General features: G+C 41.1%; 1 protein-coding gene across 1 annotated transcript; it reads right to left on the bottom strand.

The window, feature by feature from the left end:
* Positions 1-4460: 4460 nt before the first annotated feature.
* Positions 4461-11696, bottom strand: LOC131163515 (probable UDP-glucosyl transferase 73B6). The gene is made up of 2 exons (XM_058120107.1): positions 11403-11696; positions 4461-5981 (listed from the first exon to the last, which is right to left on the bottom strand). The coding sequence occupies exons 1-2, from the start codon at positions 11694-11696 to the stop codon at positions 4461-4463; spliced, it is 1815 nt and encodes a 604-aa protein (XP_057976090.1).

Below are 11696 nucleotides of genomic sequence, written 5' to 3'. Positions count from 1 at the left end.
ATGATTTCGAAAATTATGTTAAGGATTTTCAAATGTTAAATATTATGTTATATATAAACTCATGTTGGCCACACACTGTTTTAATATATAGTTTCTTCCCTTACTAAGATGTGTCTCACCCGAATATGAATTTATTTATTTTTTTCAGGATTTCCTCGAGATCGAGCTTTGAGAGCTCGAGGTTTTTATAGCATTATTGGTTAATAGAGAAAAAGAAAATGGTATATTTCTAGGTTAATTTTGGGGATGCAAATATTTATGTTTTACGTCTTTATATTTTAAGTCTGTGGAGAAAAGAATGATTGTGAAAATACTGAATTGTTTTGGGAGTTATGTAGATTTATGGAAATGTAGGTGATTGATAATTTAATATGAATTATAGTTAGAATTAGTAAACTCTGGTATTATGTTACATGGATATTATGATTATGTTTTCCGCTACGTATGTTATGGAATATAATTTATCAGGATATGATTAGGTATAACGCACCGGGCCCAGGTTTGAGGGTTCGGGGCGTTACAAAAGGAAAATTTTAAAAGTAGAATGGCAGGCTTTGTCAACAAGGTCCAAGTTCTCGTCGACGAGGGCCCTTAGGTGTTTCGTCCCCGAAATTCAGAGTCTCCTCGACGAAGAGATCTAGAACAACCAGAAATATCAGGATTAGGGTTCGTCAACGAAGCCCTTCTTTCATCGACGGACAGCCTTCTGTAGCTCGTCAACGAAGGCGCCTGACGAATTTGATTGGGTCAAGAGTCTATAAATAGGATTTTTGTTTGCTTCGTCATTAAGAAAGCTAAATCTCTATCTCTCTCTCTCTCTCTCTTTCTCTAGAACCACAAACCACACACTCTCTCTCTCTTTGGTTTCTTCTCTGTTCATCGCCCGAATCGATGATCGAAAGTTACCACAAGGATCAAGGAGCGAATATCCACAATCCTAGCAGAGTAGATTCTTGATTTTGGGAAAAAGTTAGGAATCGGTTTTTGAGCGTTTCAGATTCTTTTTCAGAAAAGGTAAGGGGATTGAGCTAAGTCAAACCTAGGATATACATTATGATACTTTTAGTATAAACAAATGGTAAGAAGTTCATTTTTATGTTTTAAACTGTGTATGTTATGTTTTCTTGGTTGCCTACTAGCTATATTCAAAGTATAGGAAATTGTGTGGCAGTAAAATGATATATATTTACTCTTTTGTAACCGAAACGATGAATGTTTATGAAATATTAGAACTTTTTATGAAAATACAGGACTATGTTTCGGCCGCGAGGACCAGGATTATGTTTAATGGTTGTGAGCCGACTTTTATATAACGGCCGAGGGCCAGAGGTTTTAAATGGCAAGTTTTATATGAAATGAATATGAAATATGTTTTTATTACTTAAATTACATTATATGCTTTAGGAACCCTGTGGATCATTATGTTATGAGCACGGTACCGTTGTTAGGAATTATTTATGTGGCCATGTCCACCCACACGGTACTGCGAGAGTGGTGTGGGTGGTTTCAGCCGATTAGTCTCGGTAAAGGGTGTACCTTACCTGGAAGCCTATACTTTCAAGACATGGTAGGGCAATCGAAGCATGCAATAAATTGCAGATGCCTGCATGGATGGTGTTAGACGCAGATGTATGTTTGACTTTGTCTGGGTTGATCACACCAGGTTTAGTCTAGCCTTTGGGCAGCACAACCCTGACCACAGGGGTTTATACATGGCGGTAGTCCCATGGAGTGTCTTTTATGCATATCTGTATATTTATGTAAATGATGTTATGTGATTAAGGAACTGTTTATGTCAGGAAAATGAAACAAGTACTTTCAACTGTATAAGTACGTATAATGTAAAGACGGTTATTTTCGGTTATATGAAGAATTGATGTTTTCTGTAAAAACTAATGCATGCTACCCACACACTGATATTAACTTGATCACCCTTACTAAGAAGTGTCTCACCTCATTATACAAATCATCTTTTCAGGAAATAATAGGTATCGTGCTTAGCAGCGTCAGGGGGTGAAAGTTATAGTAGTCTTTTTGGGAAGATTTGTATGATCTCAGGGTATGTACGTTATGTTGTAAGTTAATGGATATGCATTATGGTTGTATGGACCAAACTAGTTGTCCCTTTTTGGGTTGGATTGTAATATGGATGTTTGGGAACTTATATATATGAAAGAACTTAGAACTCTGGTAATGTATGTATGAAAAATGTTTCATTATTTCCGCTGCATGATTATTGTTTTGAGATGGTATCAGGTGTACAGACGTCACTAAAGTAACACCCCGTGCCCACGAGGGGCTCGGGGCATTACAAAGTCTGCAGGAGTGGTGGTAGCAACTCTATCATCACCATCTTTGTCATCTCCATTCTTCATTCCCTTCCCTTTCTCATTCTTATTTTCTTTCTTCAATTTCCTACAATATTTTTTGATGTGTCAGTTTTTCCCGCAATGATGACACTCAACATTTGCAAACTTGTTGGACATGCTTCTACTGTTATCTCTGTTCTTCGGACCTCTGCTCTTACTTCTCCCACTCTTTTCTATAACCAAGATCTTTGACTGTGAATAGGATCCCTGTGTTTTTTCTTCTCATCTCTTCATTTAGCAAACAACTCTTGGCCATATCCATTGTGATTACACCTTCTGAAGTGGAGTTAGACAATGAAGTTTTGAGCGTCTCCTATGAGTCCAATGATGAACCAAGCAACCATAGCCCTTGTATCTCATCATCAAACTTAATACCCATTCCAGCCAATTGATTAATAATTCCTTGGAATGTATTCAAGTGATCAGATAAAGGAATCTCATCTTGGTATCTCAAAGTCATTATTTGTTTAATCAGAAACAACTTATTATTTCCAGTCTTTCTAGCATATAGCTATTCAAGCGTACTCCATAGAGAACCTGCATTTGTCTTTCCCTTAATATGGTTCAAAACATTATCATCTACCCATTGCTTGATATACCCACACACCTATCGATGTAACAAAGTCTATTTCACATCAAACTTTTTTTCTGGTTTTTCAGTACTAAACACTGGTAGGTAATAATCTTTCACATAAAGAAGATCCTCCATTTTTCCTTTTCATATGTGATAATTTGAACCATTGAGATTAATCATTCTACTAGAATTTGCTTCCATAACTCAAACTGCTAGCTTGAAAATTTGTCAACCGGGCTCTAATGCTACTTTGTTGGGAGAGATATCAACAAACACTCACAGCGGAATAATTCTTCTCCCTATATGCAAGAAAATATAGTGTATCTCTACTTTTATACGTGCTGAAAATAATAAGAAAAATAATCAATCACACCAAGCCACAAAAGCACAAGTAATTTTTTACATGGAAAACTTTGCCAGTGTGAGGAAGCAAAACCACGGGACCTAGTCCATTTGAAATTTCCACTATCAACCAAATAATGGGTACACAAAGTTTTCTTTAATCGCAATTAGAAGTTATAAATATATCTCATCAAGATATCATCAATCTTGGCAAACACAAAGAGAATTGGAGAGAATATACCAAATTCGAAGGTTACTGTTCAAGGACATAAATCCTAAATCCATAGCTCAAAATCCGATCTCCACGTTAAGATTGTAGCTTCTTAAGTCATGAATCTCTCCTCCAAATTTTGGCTCGATCGGACCATGGATGAAGCGGAATTAGAATCTTAATGAAATCTAGGTAGCATGAGAAAAATCATGTTTTTCTCTCTTTCTTTTAAGAAGTGACGGCTCCTTCCTTCTCCCCTCTCTTTTTATAACTTCCTTTAGGTTATCACACTAAAGGGCTAGACTTTGCGCTTTTAATAAAGCTCACTTTGACTTTCCTCCACATGGTAGTGACTTTCCTCCACATGGTAGGAAATAACTCAACGCCATTGGTCTTTCCTTTTGAGAGCAGGATTGGGCTTTCCTTTTGAAAGCAATGAAGGAGGCTTTCCTTTCGTAATACATGCCACATGTTAAATTTTTACTGGGGAGGTGCAGCTTCACATGGAGGAGCCGGCTCCCATTATAATTTCCATGTTAAGTTGGCCCAATCCCAAAAGTCCAATAGCCTAATCACTTAAAAAGAAAGGCACCGATTTTGATCCAAACAAAATAAGTAGATAAAATTATTATTATAAGGTTACTTATAAAATTTTAGCACGAGCTCAAGCTTAAGCCCAAGCAAAGCCTACAAATGAGTCGACCTTGAGCCAATATTTTTAATCTCGAGCCGAGCTCAATCCCAAGTTTCTAAGCTCGAATTGAGCTAAGTGGCTCTACCAAGCCGGGCCTAAGCATGCTGAAGCTCGGCCCGGCTCGACTAAGCTGATTTGCAGCCTTACTAATGAGTAATAAAAAAAAAAAGCCAAGACGGTGATTACTCAAATCAATAATGAACGCTGCCTAAGACCATAGATGTCGCCAGAGTCCACGTTCAAATCGAAGGGTTGACATACATGATTGATTCATTTTATGCAATCTCTCAAACGCTTCAGATCTTCAATCAAGACCGTCAAATTCCTGTGAGACGACCCACCTTCCTGCACCGCTCTCCTGGCCACCACCCCCAGCCCTGTGGCCCGCCTCCTGACCTCCTCCCCACTGGGGTCGTCGCCGTCCATAAGCCGCCTCACCGCCGCCTCCAGCCGCTCCCTTCCCACCACCTTCTTCTTTCCAGCCTCCAACCACGGGTTCCAATCCTCCGCCCCCACCTCCATCCCCACCCTCAACACCTGCGTTATCAGCTTCTCGTTGTAGAACTGCTCCGCGTACAAAGGCCACGTAAGCATCGGCACCCCTGCACTGATCGCCTCTATAGCCGAGTTCCACCCGCAGTGCGTCACGAACCCGCCGATCGCGGGGTGGTCGAGTATCAGCACCTGCGGAGCCCACCCCCTCACTATCATACCCATCGCCCTCGTCCTTTCCTCGAACCCCGCCGGAAGCCACCGCTTCTCCTTGCTGTCGTCTTCTTTTCCGAGAACGACCCAGATGAAATCTTTGCCGGAGGCTTCGAGCCCGCACGCGATCTCGAGCAGCTGGTAGTCGGAAAATCGGCACACGCTCCCGAAAGAGACGTAGACGACCGAGTTGGCCGGTTTCGAGTTGAGCCAACTCAGGCACTCGTGTTCTCCGACGACGCTTTTATGGCTCCTCTCGACCTTGTCTTCGTCGCTCCGGTGAATAAGAGAAGTCGGGCCGATGTGGAAGATGTTGTGGCCCATGATATTCTTGTAGTGCTCTGTGTAACCCGGGTCCAGCTCATAGAAGTCGTTGGCCAGAACGCCGTAGCTCTTCAGCTCCGCCTCCCGCAACTGCTCCGCCAACTGGGTTACTTCGTTTGGCGTCCGGACGTAATCAGGTAGCTGGGACCTGGTCATGCTGATCGGGTCGGGCAGACCCGGAATTACGAATTTCTCGTAGTCGGATCCCCCGCGGAGGTGGGGCGAGTCGGGTCGTCTCATGGCCTCCTTGAGGCACATCGCGAAAACGCAGTAGCCGTGGAAGACGAGTCTAGGGACGCCGAGCTTAGCGGCAGCTTCGGTGGTCCAGGGGAAGAACATGTCGGCGACAATGCAGTCGGGTCGGAGCTCCCAGAAGACGTTTTCGATCTGGTTCCGAAGGAGGGTCATGGCGTTGTAGAGCTTGGTGGCGGTGTCGAGGTCGGCGGCGGAGAAAAAGTTTTCAAGGCCGTCGGGGAGGCCGACTTCTTTGGCGGGGAAGTGAACGAGGCGGAGGCGGATGGGGTGGCCGACGGCGGCGTCTTTGTCGACGGCCCTCTGGAGGAGGCCGGCGTTGGAGGGGGTGGTGATGATGGTCACGTGCTCGCCGCGTGCCGAGAAGAGTCTGGCCATTTCTGAGAGAGCGATTATGTGGCCGGGCGCTAGGAAAGGCAGGAAGGCGATTTGCAAGGGACGAGAATGTGATTCGATGGTGCAGAGAGAGAGAGAGAGAGAGAGAGAGAGAGAGAGAGTTCGTGGTGGGAACTGGGAAGTGTGAAGCGAATAAGGGAGAGGCTTTTACACTATGGCGAGGTCGGGCACCTCAATTTTATTATTACATATATGAAATTTCATCTCTCTCTCTCTCTCTACAAAATTTTCTCATCCAATTAAATATAAAGAAAAGAAGGATTTGGTAGAAAAAATGAAGGCAGGATCACGACCTGGTCGTGTTTGGTTTGTTGTGTTGATTTGGTTTGTCCCATTTTTACAATTTTGATTCGGATTTAACCCAAGTAGAGTTGGGTCTGAGAGCTCAAAATTATCATTTTTATGGGGGAAAGAAAAGAAAAAATATGAATAAGTCAAACATTTTTATATGTGCAACTAATATAAAATGGATTTCTTAGTTCTATTTATTTATTTATTTATGAATTGTCAGGCCAAAAGACTCTTATTGTGCATAATTAAAGTAAATTCGTCATCAAGACAATTTGGTCAAGCCTTTGTACTCAATATTGATGCAAATTAGTATTTAAGTATATAAATTAAATCAGCTATAATCAAACCAATTTGGTTGGAACCGGGGCCACCCATGAGTTAACTTCACACTCCATCTTAAAAATAAATAAATAAATAATAGAAAGAAAAAAAGGACTTGAACAATGAAACTCCTATAACTCAAATCATAGATTTTCATGAAGTTTAAAACTAACTCTCATGTTTTAAGTACAATCACAGAAAACATGTGGGATGTTTGAAAAAATAATGTAGACTCAGCTAAAAGTTACTAATATACCACAAATATATCACCTACCATAAGTTCAAATGAGACTAAAGTCCAACATTGATGAAGGCAGTTACCACGCAAGTCAACTGCTCAATCAGGATAATTGACGCCAGCGCCATAATGACCAGAGTAATCTACGTCAATGTTGTAATAACCGAAGCGATTCACACTCGCACCATAATTCGCCAATAAATAGCATATCACCCTTAGGTCAAACTTCATCGCTATAAATGGGGATTCAGAGAAATGACTAAGGTATCTCATTATAAACTCTACTTTACTGTTGCATAAAAAACCTCTCAAGTCAATCCTTGACTTAGGCATCAGAGAAATCTCGCGGAGTACACCCCGAGTTCGCCAAGCCTTACTTATTTATCTCTTTTCAGGTGGTCGTGATCAGGGATCGTGAAGGTCGTTCAATTTTTGGCTGCAACAGTTGACGCCATCTGTGGGAACTTCTTGAGAGATTTTCTCTTTTAATCCTTGATCATGACTACATCAAATAATTGAAGGTCGATGCATTGGCTTGATTGAGATCGTCCGAAATGCCGCTGTCCGACACTTGGATATACTCGACGCCATCTGATCCATCACTGATTAGGACCCTACAAAGCGCAAACTCTTCATTCGCGGCCTTGGATGGGACACTACCATCAAGAACCTCCGCAATCTCTTCTCCACCTACGGTGACCTTGAAGAATCCATCACGATCCTTGGCAAGGTCACCGGGAAAAGTAAAGGGTACGAGTTTATTATGTTCAAGCATGTCAATGGCGCTTTGCTCGCGTTGAAGAAGCCAAGTAAGAAAATTGACGGACGAATAACCGAGACCCAGCTTACGATATTGGGAAATTCTAGATCTAATGTGAATCCGATTACAATTGATGTTTCTATGTGCAAGATTTATGTTGCCAATGTGCCTATTCTCAAGGTATGATTCTATTCTCAAGGTATGATTTTTTCTCCATCATACAATAATAATTCTAAAAAAAAAACAAATAGATGCCACAGTTTCAACACTTGAAGAGCTCCGCCTTAATGGCTAATAATAATTAATAGGATGTTCAAGTTATTTAATTGATTAAACAATGACTTATGCACCAAATATATAGTGGGGTCATGATAGCTGCACTGCCAACCAAATAAACAAAGTTAAGTTTTGAAATTCCAATGGGTTGGCTGAATGCATCATGGGGTCAGTAATAATGACTCTTGCACATTCATGTGTGCTGAACAATGCTCTGAACAGTGAATTTGAAATTGTAATTGGAAATTTGAGTTGAAATTGTAACGTACACTGAAATTGCACAATTATAGCAACTGCAATTGGCAAAACCTCAAACAAAAAAATTGAACTCCTTAGTGACATTTTGTTGAGCACCTGGAGGCTAATCAGCTGAACAATCTACACCATAATCAAAACAAATAGTAACAAAATCACCGTCGCCAATGGTAGACATCTCGGAAATCTCAATCTCAAATTTCAATCTATCACTACATACACTCACAACCCCATGTCCAAAAAATCCAACATGGGACTCACGGATCAATTGGGATACAATAGAATAATCTAAGTTTATAAACCCCAAAGATGACACAGATGACACGAAAATAGTCTGCGAAATTTATAACATTGCACGCTTACCTGCAGTTCCCTTTGTCGCAAATGATCAAAAACTTGGTGCATACACGTCCAAACCCTTTGAAAAAAATCCATCCCAGGCCTATTTCGAATCTTAATTGATATTGAAAATACCATAACTCACATCTTTAACCCTAATGAAATCAAAACTACAAGAACCTGTCGAGTTGAACAACCATCCCGACATCATAAATTACCAAAATATTACTGAAGATATAGTCTAAAAAATGAATACAACTCATTAGGCAAAGAAGAATCGATCTAACTGATGAGCAACGCTCGTAAGGCCAGAAGACGGCCCAAAAAATGAGCACAACTCATTAGGCAAAAAAGAATCGGCCCAATTGACGAGCAATGCTCGTGAAGCCATAAGACTTCCCAAAAAATGAGCACAACTCATTAAGTAAAGAAGAATCGGTCCAACTGACGAGTAACGCTCGTGAGGTCAACAGACTGCCCAAAAAATAAGCACAACTCATTAGGCAAAGAAGATTCGGCCCAACTGATGAGCAGCGCTCGTGAGACCAAAAGATTGCTCAAAAAATGAGCACAATTTATTAGGTAAGGAAAAATCGGCCTAACTAACGAGCAACGCTCATGAAACCAGAAGACTGCCAAAAAAATTAGCACAACTCATTAGGTAAAGAAGAATCGGCCCAACTGACGAGCAACGCTCGTGAGTCTAGAAGACTGCCCAAAAAATGACCACAACTTATTAGGCAAGGAAGAATCAGCTCAACTGACGAGTAATGCTCATGAGCTCAGAAGACTGCCCAAAAAATGAGTACAGCTCATTAAGTAAAGAAGAATTAGCCCAACTGATGAGCAATGCTTGTGAGGCCAGGAGACTACCCAAAAAATGAGCACAACTTATTATGCAAAGAAGAATCGGTCCAATTGACGAGCAACACTAGTAAGGCTCAGAAAAGAGCCAAAATATGAGCACAACTCATTAGGCCAAAAACGGCAAGAAAGAATAGCACAACTCATTAAACCATAATTGATCATTATCATTTGGTTTCGACTTCAAAATTCTTGGAAGATTAGAATGAAGGATGTTGTTTTAAGAGAGAGAGAGAGAGAGAGAGAGAGAGAGAGCTTTCCCACATCATGAACATTTCCATATTACTATTTAATGCTTTTTTATGGACTAGACTAGATCTCCAAACTTCAAATATTTCTTTGTGTTCACCCAGAAATTTTACTACCTAGTTATTTATGGTCAATAGCTAAGGAATTATATAGGGAATCCCTCCTTGCATATTGTTCATGAGCCTATTTTCTAAATGTTAAACATGTAACAAATGGTCGGATTCTAATCTTTATATATTTGATCTAATGAATGTAAGATCCATCGCCATGTATTTTACATTTAGAAAGCAGATACATAGAAACATGGAGGCACAGGTGGATCTCCTATATAATTTTGCATTAATAACTAACTACCCAAAAGACACGACTTCTCTCTCTCTTTCTAATATGCATATCTAAATTTACTTATTTCATCATTGTTGTGGCCATCTAATTCTTGTGTGCACCTAGATGGTCTCACATGTAGATTTGTTAATCACACTAAAGGTGTACATTCTTCCTATTGGGACCTTGCTTATAATCGATTAGTCTAAAAAATACCATCAACACAATTTACCTACTCACTAACTCAATAAATTCAATTTCGCAACTATAGTAATTTGGTGTACTGTTCAGTGCTTGCTTATATATCTTGATGTCATCCACTATTGTCCAATTAATAAATACTTTTTCAAAAACATCTACCATTCAAAAGATGACATCATATTACTAGTCAAAACCCTCAAAATGAAAATCGTAACTCTAGATTGATATATATAATATAAAGTTTGTTGGAGGCTTCCTTGAGTTAAGATTAATTTTCATAAAATCTAACAAATGTTTTTCTATTAATTAAAATATGATATGCCCATAATAAATCACGCTAATAAGGGCAGGTCAACGCCTGTCTCATACTTTCCCCAAGTCTGACTTTCTGACGAGTGATTAGCTCCGACCTAATAAAGAGAAGGAGAGATTCACGCCGGCGCCCTTAAAAACAGAGTGATAGGCGCACACACTTATGGCCGAAGAGCAATTCGCGCCCCCACGCAATAAATCCGAGCCAACCAGCGGTCAACTCAAGCCCCTATAAGTAGGGACTGTGGATACAAGCAAAGGTAAGTGAGATACGATTATTCTACTGTTGCGTTTAGCCTTCCTAAAAGCCTTCCTCTTACTTAGGCATCGGAGTGATCCCCCGGAGTACACCCCGGGTCCTCCAAGCCTTTGTTCTTTCTTTCTTTCAGGTCAACGAGAGTCGACGGAGCATCCCATCCATATTTTTTACCCCGCAATAGTTGGCACCGTCTGTGGGAAGTTACTTTTAGGAGGCGATATTATCTTGCTCTTGACTTTCAAACATTCAAGCAATGCCAACCTCACGCAATTCCACCTCCTTCCCTGATAACAAAGAACCATCCCAATCCATCCAATGGACCTCCGATTCTTCTGGTGTCAGTAGGGAGGAGTTCCTTGCCTTTCAGAAGGAAATGAAGGACATGCTCAACCAACTCTTACAACAGAAGAGTCAAGAGGGGCACGTCCTTCCCCAACCGCAAAAGAAACCCAGCGCAGACAAACAAGCTGACGAACTAAGGGAGAAAGAAGAGAAAACTCAACCCAGCAAGAAGGTAGAAGATGCAAATAGCGTGGACGTCAACCAACAAAGATCCACCGAGCTCGAGGAAAGAATAAAGAAGATAGATTACATAGAGAAGATGATGAAAGAGGGCAGAACCAGGCCCTACCATGGGGAAACATCCCTAAAGTGCGCAGAATCTCCGTTCAGCAAAGAGATCATGGAAGCTCCATTGCCCAGCAGATTCAAGATGCCCACCTTTGAGAGATATGAAGGTTTGTCTGACCCCATTGATCACCTGGAAAATTTCAAAATGTTAATGCAGCTGCAAGGGGCCCCAGACGCCATCATGTGCTGAGCGTTTGCTACCACCCTTAAGGGTACCGCTAGAGACTGGTATCGAACTCTTCGACCAGGATCTGTTGGTTCCTTCCAAGGGATGGAGCAAATGTTCATTGGCCACTTCCTTAGTAGCCGGAGAGTTGCCAAAACAACAGGCCATTTAATGAGTATGGTGCAAGGGGACCGAGAGACTTTAAAGAACTTCATGCACCGTTTCAACACAGCGACCTTAGAAATCCGCAACTTGGATATGGGGGTAGCCTTGGCCGCCCTGACAACGGCTCTCCAACCCGGAAGTTTCTTATACTCCCTTGGAAAAAAACCTCCAGTGGACAT

The sequence above is a fragment of the Malania oleifera genome, chromosome 9 (assembly GCF_029873635.1).
Source record: "Malania oleifera isolate guangnan ecotype guangnan chromosome 9, ASM2987363v1, whole genome shotgun sequence".
Classification (NCBI taxonomy): domain Eukaryota; kingdom Viridiplantae; phylum Streptophyta; class Magnoliopsida; order Santalales; family Ximeniaceae; genus Malania; species Malania oleifera.
The sequence above is the reverse complement of the archived record's forward strand: the minus strand, read 5'-3'. Positions and strand labels throughout refer to the sequence as shown.